Source organism: Anarrhichthys ocellatus, unplaced genomic scaffold, assembly GCF_004355925.1.
Source record: "Anarrhichthys ocellatus isolate YVR2014 unplaced genomic scaffold, GSC_Weel_1.0 scaffold26, whole genome shotgun sequence".
NCBI lineage: Eukaryota > Metazoa > Chordata > Actinopteri > Perciformes > Anarhichadidae > Anarrhichthys > Anarrhichthys ocellatus.
This window is the reverse complement of record NW_022280056.1, coordinates 802,205-824,763: the sequence shown is the minus strand read 5'-3', so window position 1 is coordinate 824,763 and position 22,559 is coordinate 802,205. Positions and strand designations below refer to the sequence as shown.

Genomic DNA, 22,559 nt, shown 5'->3' with positions numbered 1-22,559 from the left:
TATCACACAATCATAAGCTCAATTGACCTTCTGTACATTCAGTTGAGGAGTACAGCATGAGCGATTAGCACAACTAACAAGGCATTAAAATACATCAAAAGTGCTTTTACTGCATTATGGATATGGTGCATTTATTACATGATATAGTGAAACCAATGTGAGGTAAAACACTTTGCAGTGTTCTGTGTACGTTACGGAAAGTCTGTGTAGTCTTCTGAAGTTTGTGATAATAATGATTTTGATTTTGTCATCTTTTTATAATCCATTTTAATGCAATTTAACTTTGAGAGCATCTTGTTTCCAATGCTGAATGAAAGCATGTGATGAAAAAAAATTGAGATTATTGGAAGGAAATTCTTAAAGGCACGAGTAGGATTATCCTTAAAAACAATGTATAGACTAATACAACCAGAATTACCGCCTCGTGATTGGTTTACATCCACGTCTGTCCAAAATGTCATCTACTCATCATTTTATCCTTTTTGACATTTGTGTGAAATTGGATAATTAGCGTTTCATGAGTTGTGCAGGGACAAATCTCTCGTTTCCAGTTTCTGCTAACAGTTTTGACTTTTGTTCCTGTACTTGAACGGTCTGTAGGTCTGTGTGTGTGTGTGTGTGTATATATATATATATATATATATATATATATTGTAATCAAGCAAACAAGCAATTATGATATTTTCCGTAATGAGGCTCTAGATATTCTAAAAGGAAACACTTTGGAGTTATTATCAATAGTCTAAGGGATACAGAGCCACATTTCCAGAGGCCCCATCATGGTAAAAACGTAGGAGGTTTTTTTTTACACCTTTTTGTGTTTATTGTTATTATACTGTTTTGTTTTGTATGCAGTCCAGTTAAAAGAATTGCAACTGCTGTTAGGCAATGTAGACTCATATACCGCCTGCAGCTTATTATGCGGTTAAATTGGAGTACAGCATTATGATCTAGCAAGGTGAAAAATGATTTCATTATTACTTTGAAGTGTTTGGTGCACTTCAGAAGGATTCATAAGATTGCATATCTTGTACACAGGACAGGTTTGTCAGTGTAACATTAAATCACAGCAGATGCAGATCTCTCCTTCAAGAAGCTTCGACTCATTTCATCAGTAATAATATGGAACCATACCTGAAACCAAATTCCCCACCTCCTCCCCCCCCACTCTCACTGCCCAGTTTGTCTCATTACAACCAGCCACTTAATGATATCAGCTATCAAACACAAATTGAGTCAATAAATGCAGACTCAAATATGTCTCTACATAAACCTTTACTTGTGGGGAAATCACTGCGTGCAATAGGAGAAAAAAAAAAATCAATATCAAGTACAATAGCAATGTTTTCACCTGAATCTGTAGCGTGCTGGCATTACACACCCCTGTCCTTAAATCCCTGTCGAGGGGGGAGTTATCGACTGGCATCATTGATTCACCTGTACTAACATCTAATGTCTGAATATTTCAATAACCTGGGGTTCCTTCCCCTGGGAGCCAGACGTGAATCAGGTATAACTGAGGCAACACAAAGGATGTTAGTACTCTATTAGTCACACTGCTTACGGTGTGTATCTGTCTGTGTGTGTAAGTTCGTGTGTGCGTGGGCAAGTGACGTCAGGGCTTCATTCACCAGCAAGGCCAGTGCTCGTCCAGCTTTCTATCAGTGCCGTTGGGTGGGAGGGTACAGCGGCGGAGGCCGGCAGAGGAGACAGAGGAAAGGAAGTGCTGGGCTTCTTCTCTCCCATCAGCACAATACGACACAGCGCCACAAGCACCTGCTGTCATAGCCCCGCATTCCCGCCCCCATCCCACTTCCACGATCATTAAAATGAGAAAACCCTCTGCGTGACTCTGCTACTTCTGCAGAATAAAACTGTTTTTGTTCCCTGTTAAATCAGGGCTTCTGTGTCCTGATGCAGAATTTCCCTTTTCATTTTTTAAAAGCCCCCTAGTCTTTCATCCCAAAGTCAATTTTGCCTGGCGGTTAGTCAAATGCTTTAAATGTTTATAAGTGCCTGTGAAGAGTGTAAGCTTTAAGTGTGATAGACTACCCTGGGACCAGTGTGAAGGAAAAATGAGACTAGATGAGCAGACTGGGCTAAAAATGAATGCTGGTTGGTGGCAGACTGTGGAAGGTCTGGATGGGATTATAATGGGCTGATTATGGTGGAATTGTCTCTACGGCAGGATTACTATCTGACATGACTAGAGAGGGATGCTGAAACAAATGCAATTTGTTTCATTTTATTATTTGAATTATTAAATATTGATTTATCTTAGATGGCACAGTTTATATTTGGTTTGGCCTCCGTGGACTGCATGCTATTCTGCATGAGCAGCTTTTTTCCCTGGTTGTGACAAACTACATATTGCAGGCTGATTGATGAGCGCCTCCCAAATTACAGTTTAGTAGTTGTTTTATGTTAACACTGAGGGTATCATATTATCAAATATTATATTATTATCATATTAGCACTGATTTATCATATCCTACATTTGTCTGCTTCTTATGAGCTGTGCTGGAGATCACACTTGTGATAGAGCAGCTCCGCCTTCGGCCAGGGAAGGCCTGGAGAAATGAACGCCGAGGGAAAGTGAAAGACCTCTCTGCAGCCTCCTGCTTGATTGTATTGTGGTCCGTCATATTCCCTTCTAATAAGAAGCAGTGAGATGAGACTGATTTGGTTTGGCGCTTTGTGTTCAAATGCAGTTCACTGGAGGGGCCATGCCTCTTTGGAAATCTGAATCGCTTTAAGAAATGATGATTGAGCTGATGTGGTATTTAGAGGACGTTTGTCTGCTGGTCAAATGACTTTCAAATAATGAGAAATCTGAAATTCTCTCCGTCTTCCTGGTGTTGGTTATTGCATGCCAACAGTTCAGCATTGTATTTTGAGAAAAAGTAAGATTTTAGCACTTTTGTGTACTTTCAGTACTAATTAACGAAATAAAAGCAGCTATAATCAATATTTTATATGAAAGCGTCAATCCTGAAGATTTCAGTCTTGGTGGATTTGGCGACACTCTATTTGCTGGTGGTAACTGCAAATGTGGTTTCATTTCACAGGTCCCAGAACAGTGTTGACAGCAAAACAAACAATTGTTGTTTTAATGAATTGCAAAGCATCGGTTGGCCTTTTTTCCATCATTATGTGAGCAGCCGTGATCTAATTTAATGCTGCACACAGCATGAGTTTGTGAAGTGGGTATGTAGTCTGTCGCCTTCAGCTCTTCATACAACAGCTCACTGTGGCCGCTCCGGACACTTCCATTACTACCTGCAATATTCGCTAATATAAAATTCGCTAATAATGACGGATCCACGAGGCTTTCGTACCGGACTTTTTTCAGTCAAAAAATGGAGCTAAAAGGACAATAAATCTTCTACTTACATTTCCCATGTGGCCAGAATCGACTCCAAATTAACAAAAACATTGCTCCACATATATGTACACGCATGAGTAACTGATAATAAGTCTATAAGCTTGTTTACACTGTGCCCAAAAGTCAGTTCAGTGCAAGTTTAAACATTCACTGGGCTAATGTTGGTTTTAGAGAAAGTGAGCTTTTAGCATTATGTGAAAAAGACTGAGCTTTCCTTATTGTCAGTGCAAACCCAAACTGACCGTCCCTTCTATTATAGTGTGTTAAACTGTATTGGCCAGGGACACAGTCAGTTCAGCATTTAGGTAAGCACCCACAAATGTATGTAAAAATGGAGATCAAAAGAATCTCCACAAATGATCTTTTGTTTGACACAAGAAATTCACTTTTCCCAAGAGACTTCGCCCCCTAGCGATGCCGTAGGTGTTAAGACTGTGTCAGTTTGTGAGGAGACATGCACCCGTCGCTGTTGGCATCCATACTGAAGTGGGAAACAGAAGGGTTGGAGGGAACAAGGCAGGAGGTGGATCTGGGTTCTTACTCCTGCCCTTTTCCTCCCCCCCACACACACACACCAACTCACTGCCAGTCGTAATCAATTAGACCACGAGCATTTTCCTATTTACAGACATCTTGTGTGCTGCAAATTCTGCAAGGCTGTTTCTGCACATTTTATTTTATTGGTATCTGTTATGTAGGCTGTTAAGGCTGATATTAATGCTGTTTACATTGAAGGAGCCAATTTCCCTCTGAATTGTATTTTTCTCAGGGTGGTAAAGTCTCTGAAACAGTAGTTACAGTAGAACATGGGGCACTAACAGTGTGTGCCGAAGATAATACCACGAATGTAACTGCTTTCTGAGGAATCTGATCATTGAATTGAGCCCAGATTAAGAGCTTCAGATGGTGTCGTTGATCAATGTTTATACTGTCCATTATATCAGACATGGATCAATGCTTGCTGAATTTTAATGAGAAGTAAATTGATTACATTGATTCAGTAAAATGACTGAACCAGCAGCTTCCATGAAACATACAACAGTGTCAGCAGCTACAGTAGGTCAACTTGCTTTCTGCCGTTTGGGACAAAATCTGTCTCCGGTTATTGTTTCAAATTACTTCCTTGTCTCAGAAATTGGGGTGTGTGAGAGCAGCACTGTCTTAAAGCGTCACAGGTACAACTCTGTTTGCCGAGATCTCACCGCGATCAGGAAAGGTCATGGCTCTATTCCCACCGCACACAACCGACATGATGAGCTTTTCTCTTTTTTTCTCAAGCTGCCATCTTGATGTGTGCCGAGTGCCGAGTCCTTATTGATGTGCAGACACGACACTGGAGAGAAGGCGCACGCTCCCGTCTGTTCGACTCACCGCTTGTTCGACTGTCAGCACACCTTTCTGGTTATCTCTCTGAGTGTCTCTCACTCTTTATATTCGTTAGAGAAGTTTCAATCCAACCATCAGCTACACGGTCCATTCATGGGCAGTGTACTCAGCAAACGGTTCCTCATTTCTCTTGGAGAAAGAAGCAAAATCCTACGCAGCTTATTCTGCTTCTTTCCCCAACCCTCTACAGTTCACATCATTGGTCTGTGGTCACAGGTAGAGATGTAGTGGAGGGTAAAATTATCTAAACTCAATTACCCAAACTTTAGGGGCTGACATAAATCTGTATGTAATAAAACTCACAGGAGGATACATCATCGCAGCGATGGATCAGAACCATAAAGACGGTCTTTTAACCTCTTTGACCCTACGAGGCCTTTGACAGGTCAAGCATACCAACCAAGCACAGATGCACAAAATGAATTCCTGTCAAGATCCCAAAGATATCAAATATGTCAGACTGAATTACACTGAAATGCTGTATGTGCGTGTGATGCTCGTATCTAGAGTTTCTCATTTTATGGAGTCATACAGCTTTAAAAATGCTCTTGAATTTTAATATTTTACAGAACAGAGAATATACTATATGTATAATGCTGTCCAACAGTGTGGGAAACATGTTTTATTCAACTTTGAAGCTACTCTTTGAAGCTCAAGGGGAAATTTAAGTGGAGTACCAGGAACATTCTGGGTCGACGATTAAAAGGGGAAAAAAAACCCTGCATTATATTATTTTCTGTCATTACATTTAAAGGTCTATCCCAGTAGTTTAGCATGTTTTATCCCATCCACAAACTTGTATATACTGTACTTTACATCCCTACATCCCATTGTTCAAGCCATCGTACTGTTTTAGAAATTTGATTGTTCCAAGAATCCGTTGGTTCCCGTTTATGTCTGTTTAGACTCTCCTCCTCCAGCAGATGAATGTGTAAACAGGCTTCTAGTGTCTCTGCACACACATCATTTTGCACAGTAAAGCTCAAATATCCAAGTGAATTATGTTCACTCACCTAACCTTTCAGAAGTACTTATTTAAACCCAAACCATGATCATTCTCCAAGTGTTTTTTGTGCCTGAATATAACCAAACATCAACCACAGTGTTGTCACATCATGCAACAGATTTAACAGTTTTGGAAGGCATAGATAGACCAACAAGTTTGTCCCGCCAACAAGATCAGACAACACTTCTATGTTTTGTTGTTTATTTTGCAGCACTTGTTGTGTAGTAAGAAGCTGATTGAGAACATATATTGTCAGGGCCTTAAAGGAGCTAAAATGTACAAACACACTGGCACTGTCCTTTAATTTCAATATATGTTGTTAACGTACTAGAATATCAGTTTACACCTTTTTATTTTGTCCCTGACTCATCTCTCACAGGAGAGATGACCCTGACCTTTGCACTGGTGATTTGTGGTTGCTTGTCATTTGTGGCGACACTTGGGTCAAATTAAAGTGTATTCACCTTCACTGTAAATCAATCAGGATCACAGCAGCAGCATCGTGGTCAGAGCTAAAACTGTAACGCAGTCCCGCGCTTTGTGGGCTGTTGATGTTATTCACACTCGTTTTTTTTGTCCGGGCCATTTAGTATATGAGTGTGTGTATAGGGTGCTAATGAGGGAAGGGGAGGCGGAGGAGAGGGGTGCATGTGGAATTGGTGGGATACAGCTGGACGGAGTGGGAGACTGTGGTGAATAGGTAACCATGGTAACTCTGTTGGCTAAGATTTAAATGCAGAGAGAGAGAGAGAGAGAGAGAGAGCAAAAGGGGTAAAGGAAGTGTGTGTTTGTGTGCAGTGGAAAGAGAATGAGGTGGGGTTAAGGGTTAATACACATCATTGCAGCAGGTTAATCTTGCATCAAACTGCGAGGTCAATGCAGCGTTTACCCCCACCACTGGACACTACAGAGCGCCGCGCAGGGTGGGGAATGGAGGTCCAGGAAGTAAGTAGTAGTAGGGAGGAAGGAGGTGTAAGGCAGCTGGGGGAGGAGGAGGAGGAGGAGGGGAGGTTAAATGAATTCACAGAAAGAGTTCGCAAAGAGGAAGAGAGTGTTCCTACTTTTAGAGAAGGAGGTGGGAGATAGGGGGAGGAAGATATCAAGGGAGATGGAGAACAGAAGAAGAGAGATAGGATAAGGGAGGGAGAGTTATGGGTAGAGACTATTGTAACATGTGGATAGTGACAGCAGTGAGGGAGAATACAATCAACCAGCCTCTAACCAGCTGTCAGCTCCAACTAGTCTCAGTGTCCTCTGTGGACTCTCGCTCACCACATCACCCCAACATCTGAGCTTCCATCGTAACCTCAGCTTCCACCGGCATCGCTTTTTTCTTTTTTTCTTTTTTCCACCTTTTGACTCTGCTCAGACGGTGTCTACCTGAAATAGCTCTGGCACTTAGTTCTCACTGGTGAGGAAAAAAAGAGAGGAAAAAAAGGTGGCTGGAAATTAAAATACGCAAAAAGGTGAGAGTCGATCCAAAAATAACACTTGAGTGCCTCTTTATCCGTTGGTGCCTCTGTCTTCGTCGGGATACAGATGAGGAGCAGTTGCAGGGCAGCACCAGCTGCTTGTCCCTGATCACTGTTGCAACGTTGCCTGGTGTTGCAGTTGCCGTCCCACTACACCGGTGTCCTGGTCTGTCTGATCAGAGATGCAGCTGCCGATATGATTTATCATAGTGTCATTGAATTACTGCGTTCGCATTATTGATCAATCTCACCCACACCCCCCACCTCTCTCTCTCGTCTTCCTCTACATCTCCACCTGTTTCATATTCCTCCCTCTGTGTTGTCTGTTGCCTCAGTCGCTCTGCTTTATATGCATCTCTGTGTTGTCATTCCCCTCCCTCTATCTCTGTCTGTTTTAAATTCATCTCTCCATTGAGCCCCCCTCCCTCCCTCCTCTCATTCTCCCTCACTCTCTCTCTCTCACTGAGGGAGAGATCATTAATATTAATGTGTCTCTTCTTCTCTCCCTCCATATATCCCCTGTTCTACTTTTTATCATTCTTTTACTACTGTTCTCTTTTCTGCTCTTCTTCCTATTTATACCTCTCTTTGGGTCTTTATCCCTCATCATCCCTTTCACTCAACCTTCCCTCCATCTGTCTCCATCTCCATCTCTTTCTTTCTCCGGCCCCGCTCTCTGCAGCTGTTCAGTATTCATCTATTACTGTAGTGTTGATAATTCCCTTCTCTGCCTGCAGCCATGCAGTCATCTATCAGATTAATAATCCTGCTCCCCTTCTCATTCTCTGTCTCTCTTCCTTCCCCCCTATCTCCTTTCTTACTGTGCCAAGTGAGGAGGCTCAGCGTGTCGAATGGGTTTGCATGTCAACGTCCCATCATTACAACCATCATCATTAATAGCCGTATCTAGATTGCTGGATGCCCTCATTAAGGTTATTCAGGTCTAAATAACCTGCAGAGGGAGAGAGAGGCTCTCTGCCTCTCAAGGCTGGTGGAGCCTGACTTGAGCTGGCCATCTATTAGTGTTAATGTAGACTGCACCATTCACTACCATTCTCCAGCCCCAGCATGCAACGCTGTGCTCGCACAGGAAGGAAATTTTAGTCCAACTACCTGTCTATGTTACTGCTCACTGGAGTCAGTATTGTTTTCAAGGTTTGGGAGTTAATTTGATGAGTATGAGTTTGATATACATATATCATTGTCTTATTAATTGTTATTCCTTGGTATAATTATTGACAAATGAGACCATTGCTGAGATGACTGGAGGCTCTATGTTACGCCATGGGTTTTATTAATGCTTCTCAATAATAAAGATGTCCCATGAACCCTGTTGCTTCCTGTCACAGAGTAACTTCTTCTACTGATAAGAAACACAACTATTAAATCCAACATTGTTTCACACTTTGTAAACAGGGGATTCAAACCCAAACATATTTATACCATGGGTTTCTCCCCAAGAAACAGTTTTTGATTTATGAGGACAATAAGCTCTGGGGTTCATATTAGTGAATATTTTTCTACAGATCAAAACCATGACTTTTAACGATGATCTGTCTATTGATATTAAATGCGTGTCGAGATCATTTTGTTGAACAAATCAGTTATTCCCCTCTGTGCATCTCTGAGTAGCAACATGAGGGCTTTTTGTTGCCTATATGATAAACCGATTATTTTAGAAAAAATGATAATGAAAATATTTCTATATTTTCAGCCCTAAACCCAGTGCAAGGTTCCAATTGAAGATCTGCCTTGGGAAACTAGCTAAATGTGTGACAGAGCTCATTTGTTTCACAACAGTGATACCAATGTTTCAAAAATGAATGCCTCTCTGATTTATTCATGTTTATACGCTAAATGCAGCGCTGTAAAGAAAGAAATATGCATGTTGCCCTACTTTTGATTGCATGTTTCCATATCTCTTCACGTCTCCTTGAACCATAAACTACAGAAATCGGCTTCCACCTGCCCTGGGTGTAGGATTTGATTTCTGACAAAATGTCTGCTTGTGGATTATGTGGGATTTGATATGAGCAGTGACACAGAAGTTCTAATGCGTCTCAAAGATTTCTTTGACAATCCCTCCAATGATAAGCTACTGTAGATGTCTACCTATTATTTGTTCTATTCATTCTCTTTCGGTGGAAACACGAAGCACAGTCTGTGTTCTATCTTTAATATCTGCTCTCTCTCTCTCTCTCTTGTTCTTTCACAGTAACTCCTGGGTTCTTCTCACTTCACAAAAAGCCTCATTCAAATCCCCAGACAACACGAGAAAAAAGGGAATAACATCTGTTTATCTGCATATTTCTATGTTCAAAAAACAAGAGGAAAAAACACAGAGATCGACAGAGGACAGAAGACATCTGAGAGGATGTGGAATTAGAAAGAACAAATTGCGTCTGGAGGACCAAAGGGAAAATAAACCTTTTCTCTCAAATCCACCAGCGTGGAGTCACCTCACCTGTACCTTCGGATTAAAGAGCAGGGTCATGTCCCAGTTGCCATGCGCATCGCCACGCTGACCTGCCTTCCCGGCCCTTCCCCCTTCCTCTTTCTGTTGGCCCAGCTACTGCGGCTCCTCCTCCCTGGGCCGGAGTTGGTGGGAGCCGCCTCCTCCTGCCCCTCCCTCTGCACCTGCTCCAACCAGGCCAGCCGAGTCATCTGCACCAGGCAAAACCTGGAGGAGGTGCCCGAAAGCATATCAATCAACACACGATACCTCAACCTGCAGGAGAACTCGATACAGGTAAATATTGGCTTGAGGGAAGTCACTCATCAGGTCACATCATGTCATGTCAGTGTTTATTTTTGTTGTGCATTTCTAGCTGCTGGTTGTTCCTCATATGGTTGGTGTAATGGTTCACTCTTGTTTTTTATTACAGCTAGATCACAGCATAAACAACACAAACACATTTTCAGCACATCTGTTGACACATCTTAAGTTATTGATGTTCATCTTTTGCCATTTTTACAGTTGCTGATAGAAGAGTTCACAGAGCACACAAAGACAGAGAGATGTACGTTATGTGTTGCTCGTGTATGCATATTTGGGGGTATTTATCAGAGGGTTCATTTGTTTTTGCGGCCAGTTGTGGATTAACTTGTTGATGCAGGTTTTCTCTTGGAAACTTTAGTTCTGAGAAAAGACAGAAACGCAAACGGCGCTAATGGTAGAAAAAGGCACTCAAGCCTCCGCTGAACCGAGGGAATATTTTATGAATTGAAAGCAAGGCATAGTTCCATGACACCATGCTGCCTTTTGTATGCATTACCAATTTATCTATAGTCCCAAGACAGCGTTATGTGGCTTTGCAGCTGCAAGGGAAAATCATTTAACCACAGACCATCGATACAAAGCACATGAATCTCTACATTTATAAACAGAGTGTGGTTGATTTTACTCTTTGCAGCAGCATTTGAAGTAATTGGACCCATCCTCATGCTGCTGACAGCGCTTTGTTCTTTTGTGATTTAACATTCATTTCCACTACATTTTATCTCCGCTAATGAAAAGCAACGCGTATCCTAAACATTGTTAAAATTGTCCGGTGCATCTCTCATCATGTCAAACTTCTCTGTTCATTGGACAGAGCAGTCTGATATCCTCTATTCCTCAGAGAAAACATCTTATTATTTGACGTTAATGGAGCATAAATGGGACATCGTGCCACATGATTTGGTATCTGAGGTTTTAAGACATGCTGCTCACATGAAAGACAAATCAAAGAAATAATAACAATATTCGTTGCGTTTCGTTTTTAGCCTAGAAATTCCGATTCAGTTTGTTGTATCCTGCAGCCCCACTTGAAATGATTAAAAATCTAAAAATGTTTTAACACCTGAAGGCATCCCAGATTCTCTGGCTTATTTTTTCCTTCACTGAGTACCCTGAGAGTAAAGCCTTGACAGCTCCCACCCCCTCTTAACATATCCACCCCTCCGTCTCGCGCCTCTGCTCTTTGCCTATCACCTCCACCCGCTCCTGCTCTACATACAGAAGAGGCAGTGGCCTGACTCCAGGAGTCTCCGTGTGTCTCACAGAGGGCTTTGGCCACACATATCTCAAACAATCAGAGATTTAAGGGGCTTTTGGTCATGCTCACTTGCTGTGTATCTTTGCCTTCTCGCCAACTGAGCTCCAGTTGGGCTGCACCAATGCTAGTGTGTGCTGTCCAGGGCCTGCGTTTCTCAGAATCATGTCCGCTAGCAGAAAAACATCTTTATTGGTTGTTCACTTGTAAAGCCGATCCAAAAATGTGTCATGCAGAATGTTTTAAAAGTGCAATCATTTATTTATGGTTTTGTCTACCGTGTTTATTTGGAGTGACGCTTCCATGTGAATAGTCCAACACTGATTATCAGCTAATTTTCAAGGGATTATAATGTGTCAGTAGAAAGTCCCCTCAGTCTAACTGAAACATCAGTGTGAAAAGCACTTAAGTGTCTAGAGCATGCACTGAAATAAGGTTAGGGTGACAGAGTTTGCAGTAGGTTTACCATAGTGCTTAGAGAAGAAGTCAAGTGTCTTACACCTGCTTCTGTTTGTTGAATATAAGCATTGAACTTCAAATTAAAGGTGCATTGTAAGATTAAAAAAATGGACTAACATTATCCACAGAATGTTTTGTTGCAGAGATATCTACTGAAACAAGCATACTATCCAGCTAGCCCCATCCTGTCCTGTCTTGTAATACTACTTGTACCTCTAGAGGTGATAGATAGTGAGTCACTGTAGCGTCTAGAACAGGGGTCCCTAATAGGCGGACCGCGGTCCAGATCCGGACCCTGACGCCGTTGTATCCGGACCCAGGACCTAAAACCGATAGATAATTGAGAATTATACAATTTTGACGGAGCGCTTCTTTTTAAACCTTTACGGCACTTGTTCAGCGGTGCAGGAAACACGCCGACCAATGCGTTGTAAATCACATCACTGATGCAGCTCAGCCAATCAAATATGGGTATTCTGACAAGTTTCCTGACTCGAGTGAGATGTACACACACCGTGACACACGGGGGAGAGATGAGGAAAGAGAAGAAAGAGGAGAAGAATTGCGCGAGTCAGAGAAGTTATTTCACATGACATTCTCTTCTCCAAAAAGAGAAAAGTGGTCAGAGAGACCAGAGTCTGTAAACATTAATGAAGAGACTCTTAAACCAGTTAGTCTCACATGTTCAGAGACCGTGACGATTATTAAAAGCGGTACTATGAAGCGTCACTACGAGACAAACTATAACTCTTTTGAGAAAACGTACCCACTCACATCTGAAATGAATTCACAGAAAATAAACCTCAGAGCCCAATATGATCAGAAACCTAACACATTAGTTCACTGTCCAACAATGACGTTAACAGAGAGAATACAGCTGAAACAAGTGGTTTAATAACCACACATAAAGTCCATGCTCACTGATTTCTCTTGTTAGAAGACGAGTAAAATATAATATCGTGGCTTTTTTGATTGACATCACTTCACACCTGAATGAACTGAATTTAAAGCTGCAGGACAACTCAGTGAAATTCATTTTTCTAAAATGAATTGCTTTATTTTAAGATGCACATTTTTTAAAAGCTTTCTGTTATGTCAGTTATTCTTTACTCCAGCTCTTATTTTACTTGAAATGAGAAGAACATTTATTTATGTATTTCTATGTATTATTTATAATCCATCCAGTTAAATTTGAAAACTGAGAATAATAATTGTTAAAATATAATTGATGTGTACTTTCTTTATTTGATTTGACAGTTGTTGACTACACAGAGACGTTACTACTACTAGACTTCTTGAATATATATATATATATATATATTATATATGGCACTAAATAGCGCAAGTTAGATATTATTGTAATGTTCCGGACCTTTGGCCGAGGAGATTTTCTCAATCTGGACCTTTTGGAATTTTAGTTGAATACCCCTGGTCTAGAAGAAGTAGAGCTGCCACGACTGCTGCCCGACTCCGACCTTGATCAGCAAACCTTCTGTTGCTGCAGTTACACAGCTTAGACCCAGTGCTCCCCCAGCCCACTGTGACTTCAGGCACCGGGCTTTTCGCCGGCCGAATCTGAGCTGCCACAACCGCTAACTGAAGCTTGATCCCTGGAGCCGCGTCACGCTCCTATCCGGTCCAAAGCCGCTAAGCAGCTAAGCAGTCCCCCGTTGTTGGGGAGAATGAAACAAAAACACAAGCCGTTTCCTTGACTCTGCCACTCCGGATTCATGCCAATATAACAACTATCAAAACGAAACGTTACACTGATCGTACATCCCTGGGGTAGTGTGACAGTACACACAGATAGCTGACGTAAACTATAGGCCAATGCCACACATGAAGATTATACGATTACAGTGTTATTTTGACGGGCTCTTAGAGTTCAGAAATGTTATCGTATTTTGCAATAATTAACCTGCTGTTCGTCAGTTATTCCATTTTTTTTAAATATATAACTTATGAAAGTTAATTAAGATTGTATGGACCAAGTAGTAGAGGTGAAATGCTGCCCCCTATTTCTTTGGAGCAGCTGACTCGGTATACACGTTGCACCTTTAAATGTGAGAATATTTCACCATCAGTACCCTGCAAATTGTGCCGCGGAAATGCACCATGGTTATACAGCAGGTTTTGGATGGAGTGAAGGAGTGATGCATATTGTTTTATCAATAAAATCCAATATGGAGGTCAGGGTGACCCTTGGAGTCAAAACAGAGGCTGGGAGACGCACATGTCTAACTGGCTGGTGTCGCTGTCAGCTGTCAGCGGGAGTCTGTCTGAAAAGCCCACCTTTCCCTGCAGACAGCAGCAGTCACTGGGATGGAAAGATCAGCTGTTACCATTATGAGCAGAGAGATGACTAATTTACATTTGTATCGTTTGTTTATTTAAACATGCATTTAGTCATATTTGTGCCTGTGAATCATTCATTGACAATGTTTTTTTCTTGACATGGTTTTGTAATATTTTGCTCATCTCTAAATGTAATAAATAATATGTTAGTATTAGAGCTTCATGTCTGTTACATACTGTATATACTCCAATAAGGTTATGAAGTAAAAAATCACCAGAATGAATACAAATTGTATTTTTAGGAAAGCTAAAAGAGGTAACAGTGTTTACCTGAGGGGTAAGCAGAGGGTGGGCGCTGCACTTCTGTGGTGACGCTGTCATTCAGGACGGTATTTTCAGCAGAGCAGTGGCCATGATCACATGCACGAACACGCAAACTAACAAAAATGTACACGCCCCAGCCTGGCTATGTCAATAAAGCACAGAGAAGTCCAGGAGAGTGACTTCATTCTCTGCTCAGACATTACTCCACCACCTGACATTACCCGAAGGCCACCATAGTTCTCCAACACCCTTGTGAAAGTGCGGTAACGTGAGCCACAGAGTGCAAAACTGTGGTATCGCCAGCCGCCTTCTGACTTTCGTTGCTCCTAAAGTAGTCTAATTATGGCGTAGCCTCTGAGCAAGGCGAACAGCAATACCACAGCTTTGAGCTTGTCGGCTCACATTACCGCAGTCCTAGAAAGGGAGGAGGGAGGGGTATTCAGTTGGTTGTAATCTGCCACCACATCTCTAGATGACTCCAAATCCTACACACTGTCCCTTTAAGTAATGACAAGTGAAATATGAATTAATATTTTGTATTTGTATTTTGTTTGTCAATAAAACAGAAACCAGAGTCCACTTCAGATGTGTATAGTTGGCTTACACATATATGTGTAATCTACATGAATCAGTCTAGATGTTGTACAGTAACTTCATCATTATCTGTCCCTCCAGGTCATCAAGTCAGACACTTTCAAGCACTTGAGGCACCTTGAGATCCTCCAGCTCTCCAAGAATCAGATCCGTCAGATTGAAGTCGGAGCATTCAATGGCCTCCCCAACCTCAACACACTGGAGCTCTTCGACAACCGCCTCACACTGGTGCCATCACATGCCTTTGAGTACCTCAGCAAGCTGCGGGAGCTGTGGCTGCGCAACAACCCCATTGAGACTCTGCCAGGCTATGCCTTCCACCGTGTGCCATCGCTACGTCGACTGGACCTCGGTGAGCTCAAGAAGTTGGATTTCATCTCTGACGCAGCCTTTGTGGGCCTCGTTAATCTACGCTACCTGAACCTGGGAATGTGTGGGCTGAAGGACATTCCCAAACTGACAGCTCTTGTGCGTTTGGAGGAGCTGGAACTGTCAGGAAACAGACTGGAGATCATCCGACCCGGTTCCTTCCAGGGCCTGGTGTCCCTCCGCAAGCTGTGGCTAATGCACTCACAGGTGTCCGTCATTGAGCGCAACGCCTTCGATGACCTGAAAAGCCTGGAAGAGCTCAACCTGTCACATAACTCCCTGCACTCCTTGCCCCATGATCTCTTCACGCCCCTTCACCAGCTGGAGAGAGTACACCTTAATCATAACCCATGGATCTGTAACTGTGATGTGCTTTGGCTTAGTTGGTGGTTGAAAGAGACGGTGCCCAGCAACACCACCTGCTGTGCCCGCTGCCATGCTCCTCCATTCTTAAAGGGCAAGTACATTGGAGAGCTTGACCAGAGCCACTTCACCTGCTATGCGCCGGTCATTGTGGAGCCACCTACAGACCTTAATGTCACTGAGGGTATGGCTGCTGAGCTCAAGTGTCGCACAAGCACCTCCACAACATCTGTCAACTGGATCACCCCTAATGGCACACTAATGACCCACGGCTCTTACAAGGTGCGGATATCCGTCCTGCATGATGGCACACTCAACTTTACGAATGTCACTCTGCGAGATACGGGCCAGTATACCTGTATGGTCACCAATGCTGCTGGCAATACCACTGCAACTGCTGTCCTCAATGTCACCGCTGCTGATGCCAGTGTCAACTACACCTACTTCACAACAGTCACAGTGGAAACAGTGGAGACCCCAGGAGAAGAAGAGTCTGCATTGGTAGCCATCAATGAGACGTTCATCCGTGTTCCTGGGATCACGCCCTCAGGTCACCTGTGGTCAGAAGGTGTTACTACCACAGCCTCCTCTCTGTCAGCAGACTGGTCCTCCTCCTCTCCTCGGGCCACCCGACCCACGTTCACTGTGCCCATCACTGAGCCAGGCTTCTCGGGCCTGGATGATGTGATGAAGACCACCAAGATCATCATAGGCTGCTTTGTAGCCATTACCTTCATGGCAGCAGTGATGCTGGTGGTTTTCTACAAGCTGAGGAAGCAGCACCAGCTGCATAAACACCACGGTCCTGCTCGTGCCATCGAGATCATTAATGTGGAGGATGAGCTGGGGGCCACTGCCAGTGGTCGGGGCAGCGGCATCTCAGGAGGCTCCACGGTGACGCAGAGCGGAAGCAGTGGAATAGGAGGGGGCCAGAGCCTCAGGCTGCACCACCCAGAGATAGTCAACCTGCCGAACCTGGCCCGATCGGAGCACCTCAACCACTACTACAAAACCCATCACTTCAACAACAACATGATGGGCCTGGGCATGGGCACATGCTCTGGTGTGGGCCTCAACAACAACAACAACCCCTCGCCTTGCTCTCAGTCTCAGAACACATCCATATCCTGTTCCCAGGTTCAAACCAGTGGAGGAACGGCCACAGGTGGCACCCTACCCTCCTCTGTGCCCCTGCCCCAGTTGGGTCTCCACAGTTCTCTGAAAGGCCTCATGGGGAAAAGCCAGAAAGAGCCCCTGCTTTTTAAGAGCAGCTCCAAGGAAAATGTGCAAGAGACTCAAATTTGAGTAAAAGTGAGAGTGAAAGTAAGAGGTAAGAAAGAAGAGATGCTGGTAGAGAGAGTGAGACAGAAAGAGCCTGTGAGACCGGGTATAAGAGACTGATTGTAGCCTACTGTCCTCATGGACAGATTCCACAGAAGATTATATTTCACATAGACACTGCTTTGTGTTGTCAATCTGTTGACAGAGATAAGCAGATACGAAGACTGACGGAGGCAGAGTTTGATATCTGATCAGCACTAGTCCCACCAATAGCATCCGCACATAATTTTAAACTTACTCAGACACAAACATATACGATGTAAACCACAAACATCAGAATCATTGGTATAGTCTTTGCCAAAGTCAAGATCAAGCCAACTCTTTTCATTTGCGTCCACAATCAAAGTGGAAAGCTATGAATTGAGCGATGAGCCTCTCTAGGTTTTCTACAGATTGCTTCGTATATTTCCAGACACATTCAGTGTATATATTTGGAGGGAGACATAATATTGTCCATTGAACATGTTGTCAGATTAGTGTTTGGCAGAGACGCTGAACAACAAACAATGGTTTGGGTGAGCTGTACGGTCCCAGGTTTCCAGGAAGCACTAAAACAAAACAGAGGAAGCTAAATTAGAGCAGTGCAGCGATTCTGTCCGGGACACACGTATCTGAATAATATTTCGCAGGGAGACAGAACAACAACTATTATTTTTTTTTTCGAGCAGTTTCACTCTCACGTTCTCACTTTTTCTCCTCTTACACCTTACTGGCTGCTGTCTTCTTTGAAGAAGGAGAGGAACAGAGTGGTTATCATGGGAGAAGAAACATATAAAGGACAATGAGAGATATAAAAAGGACCGAAAGTACATATTATATATACCGTAAATATATTTTCATTCAAAGAAATAAATTATAAAGAATCTTTATCAGGCTTCTGACTAAAAACTACAACGTCTAAAGAATATATATAAAAAAAAAAAAAGAAGTACACACAGCTGTTGTAGTGGCCCTCCCTAACAACTTTCCAAACTTGGAACAAGATGGCCGCTCCGTGCTGCATAAGGACACGAGTAGGACAGTGGCATCTGTTGAGAGGGAGCTAAAACAAAAACCTGGCAAAGTGTTTGAGTGAATTTTCTTTTTTTTTGTAGCCACACAAAGTGTTTCTCCTCTCCTGTCGCGTTCACATGAACAGGGTCTTTGGAGGAGGGAGATCTCTACGCTCTACCGCAAAAATATGAACTGCGACTTCAGCTCTTCATCATTTGATATACAGTATAGCTATAGCATTAATAATAATGATCATAATGATAATAATGATAACAAGCTTTAGCTTTATTTGGCATAATGGTCATTTACTGACCAACACATTCAATTATCAACAATATGTTACAATATTTAACTGTACTTACTAAAAAGTCGAACATGCTAGTTCAGCATGCTCTCTAAAAAATACATTCGGTTTCAACTTATACAGTATCACAATGATGATTTGACACATTATTGTTATAATGTTATCATTATTATCATCCATATGACTATTATTATTACTACTTGTGCCTACAAATAGCTGAGAAGTACTGTTTTTTCATTTGTATATGACACTGAAGTAGTTTTGTGACTGATCTTGTTGGACTTTGGCGAATGAACGGCAGTGGGACGGACTCAGCGTGCCACTAAATGAACTCCACATGCATTAGCAGGAAATAACCTGGCCCTCAAAATGGCTTCCTCAGTCCAGCCCTCACTGACTCGCCTGCTCTGATGTCTCGCGCAGACAGGACCTCTCATGTTATCACGCATTAAAGACAGGACATGGACCTTTGATGAAGACTGCTCCTTTGCAGGGGATTATTTCACAACTGTATCTCAGTGTTATCGTGTATGAGTGGATTTCATGGCAGCAGGGAGCTAAATGGACGACAGGCATTGCCAAGCATTTTTAAAGGTAAGCGAAGCTCGTTAGTGAAAGAGAAGGTGGCATACATTACAGTATATAGTGGTGGGTGGATTTTTTTCTAAAGAAAAAGGACAATTAAATGAAAAAAATATAGAACCTTATAGATCTCTTTTAAAAAAAACAAAATTATTATGATAAGTGTTTTTCATTTTGGGTTTTTATCTAGTTTGAATATTTCAGTTTTTTAAAAATCAAGTGATATCTTTATTGTAATATTGTTATTGTTATTATAATTAGCTAATTACACTGGTTATAATTATGAGAGATGTTCTGTTAGCAGAGGTCACTTTGAAAATTAAAAAAACCTGGCACATAAAATAGCAGTTGAAGTCTGTGAAACATGACGGCTATTTTTCTTTTCTTCCCTTTTTTGTCATAATCAACTTTAACTGTGTCACTGTTTGTATCCTGTTGGCTCTGCTTGAGACGACACGTAGTGAACGTGCAATGGTCAGCGCTGGCTCCTTTTTGTTTCTGCACAGGGGGACAGGAAAAGGCCCTGCTCTGGTTTACAAGCTCAACCACACTCCCTCTGTGCTTTCCTGAATGTCATCGCCATCACAGTGCTCGGAGTGCGATTGCGCTATGTCAACACCTCGTTGCCATGACTACACACTCAGACAAATGCGGCAAACGGTCGTCACCACCGGCGCCTCTCAGGCGCCCCCGTTGGCCCCCTCGGCTGTCACGTTCGTTTCAGGTCGCCATATCTCGACGAGCCGGCCAGTGTTCCTTCAATGGTAGCAAATCAATCAACCTGAGCATTGTACCCATGTCCTCACATAACCCCCCCCCCCCCTCCCCTAAACCTCCACATCCTGCCATCAGGTTTCCCTGGCAACTGTTGCCGCTGCGACAGCCCTTATCACAGCGTCTTGATTTGGGTTTCGAATGCTAAACAGACGGGAGCAGACAGTATGGAATTTCATCCATGTTTGCACGTACATCCACCTCAAAGATCTTTTCCTTGTTTCCTCGTTAATGTGTTTACTTTGTTACGCCAGCAACTATATTTTCAAAGGCCCCACACCATTGCTAAACGCATTTATGCACCCTACACTTGTGATGAACACTCATACCCTGCATCAGTCATTAACATATTCCTTTCCCAGCACAAGGGATCCATATTCCCCTCACAAGTTATTTACATATTCATCTGCCTCTGTGTGTGCAAATAACGGAGAAATTATCATGTGGGCATGCTGGTGGGTATGAGTGCTGTGTGTGTGAGTGTGTGCGTGCATGTGTACATCAGTGGCTGAAAGCAAGGACTGTTACAAAAAGCTATTTCCCCCTAATTCCTCAGATACTGTGTTCCCTGCCTATCGCCTGTAGTAGCTCATCACTTTGGAAAGCATTGTGTAGCCCCTATAGCACCTGTGAAGTGGCACAAACCAGAGGCCATGTGATTGAGGCTCGGTGGTAGAGAGAACAGCGGTTGAGCCGGAGACACACAGTCACAGTGCTGCAGTGTCTGAGTCACAGAGCAATGAACACACTCCCAACACTCTAATGGAAATGCTGTGTTTACTGTGCAGGAAGGGACCCGCTCGTTCACCCATTCAGGGAATAGGTGAAAAATACCAGAATGTATGTGTGTGTGTGTGTGTGTGTGTGTGTGTGTAATGTCTTCTTTTTGGGTTTTGCATGTACAGTTCTGGATTACAAAACACCTGTTGTACTGTTGTCTATGGCAAAGAAATGGCAAAAGATGTTACACCATTGTTGATGCAATACTGCTCAGTCTGTGTGTGCATGTGTGTGTGTGCATGTTCAGGTGGGCTCGCGCTAGCTAGGTTGTGTAAGGAGGGGAAGAGGGAGGAGGGGTGGTCAGACCTCCATTTTAAATCCCTAGTTTAAACCAGCTCTGTCTGTCTGCCTCTGCTCCAGGCTACTTTTATGATCCTCTCACTGACACTTTTTCTCTTTGCTTAAGCAGCCCCCCCCCCCCTCTCTCTCTGCTTATTGGGATAAACCCAACTGATGAAAGGTCTACCTCCTTTCAAGCGAACAACCCCAACCCAAACCTCTTTTTATCTCTTTGTCAATCTGCCACAACCCATCTAGGGTCAAGGGTCAAGTCTAGAGGCAGCTTCTGTCTACCGCACAACCTCAGCTAGCTAATCAAGGTTAGCGTTCGCATTTTGAATTGTGCCATTTGTTTTTATTGTTTTGCCCTGGCTCAGCTGTATACGAGAGTAACACCTGTTGGTGAAGCTTAAGTGATTTTTAATGTGCATTTTCAGCGGCTGTATTTATGGTTAATCGCCTTGACAGTGATGTGACTTTTAGTCATAATCGTAACGATGCACATGAAATGATTTGCTGCTGCTCTCTCATGATGCGTGAGGTTTTGCGTCAGCACAGATATAAGGGCGATCCAGGTTCAGTCTTCTGCTGATTGCGGGCACACTTGTGCCGCCCCCTGAAGGTGGTGTCGCACACATGTTAACCTCAGCGCTTACAAGGCTGTGAGAGCTTCACACGGCTAAATTTCTTTTCTGTCACCCCCCCTTTATAAAAATAGCAGTGAAGCGACAGCAGAGCTCAATGCATTATTGATACATATGGTGTCAATGATGCATGGCACTAGCGCTAATTTTTCTCCTCGTTGCAGAGGCCAAGAACATCAAACCGCTGTGAAAAGATATGCATCGTTATTGCTATTATTTCTCACACGGCCGTCAGGACAGTGCGTGAGAGCGGAGCCAAACGTTGCAGCTTGTCTCCTCACATGATGGCTGCTGAGATTCTGTTAAGTGCAGCAGTGTTTTGTGCGCCACTGTGTCACCGAGCTGCCCCCCCCCACCCAGCAAGAGCAGCCATGTCTCACTATTCGCTGGGCTTCCGCTGTCAGGAGCTGGTTTCATCACCATCATGCTGGTCTGAAGGCCGATTTGATGGCACCAGTTTCTAGATGCCCGGGCCATTCTGTTATGAGAAAAAGAAGAGCTTTTTTTTGTCACTGTAATGTTGCTTCTGTTGGGGCTTGAGTGGAGATGTGAACAGACATTTTTCTGTGTCATCACTGTGAAAACCTTGCCCTGAAGCCACTTATCAAAGCTTACCACACACACAACATGTGCACGTGTAAGAAGAACACACAGTCTCTCTCTCACACACACACACACACACACACGCTGACTGAGTGATTTATTGATTGAGGTGGTGCTTTCTTAAACAATTTGCAGCTGAGTGCATTGGAGGTTAACACAAACCTCTCAACCGCTGCCACCGTGCTTCAGGTTTATGCGCGTGTGCTTTATATCCTGTGAAGGTGTCCTTAATTTGAGAATGGCCGGAGCATTAGCACATGGCGTATTTCCTTGTTTCCTTGGTAACCATGTTGTTGGTCACAAGATGTCCGTTGTGGTCGTCCTGCGAGCTTTTAGCTATATGTGGAGTCAGACGGGGCTTATAAGTGTGTGTGGGCTGTGACGTAAGACTGATGAGTGGTGTCTCATCCCAGATGACTATCTCCTCTGTGTCATTCAGTCGTGGGTCAGCGAGCCTGTGAGCCGCTGCTCTGAAGAAAACTGAGAAAAATCCACACAGTCATTGAAATAGTAAAATGGGACACGCTCACAGCCCATGTAATTGTAAAGTACCGATTAATGGGAATAGTAAA

General features: G+C 43.2%; 1 protein-coding gene across 2 annotated transcripts in view; it reads left to right on the top strand.

The window, feature by feature from the left end:
• Nucleotides 1-17,422, top strand: part of lrrc4ba (leucine rich repeat containing 4Ba) — a 29,962-nt gene extending 12,540 nt beyond the window's left edge. For both annotated transcript variants that reach the window (XM_031862082.1, XM_031862081.1), the window contains exons 2-3: nucleotides 9,465-9,998; nucleotides 15,037-17,422. In XM_031862082.1, coding sequence (XP_031717942.1) covers nucleotides 9,756-9,998; nucleotides 15,037-16,992 — 2,199 coding nt within the window. In that variant the 5' untranslated portion in view covers nucleotides 9,465-9,755 and the 3' untranslated portion in view covers nucleotides 16,993-17,422. The remainder of the gene's footprint in view (nucleotides 1-9,464; nucleotides 9,999-15,036) is intronic.
• The last annotated feature ends 5,137 nt before the right edge of the window (nucleotides 17,423-22,559 follow it).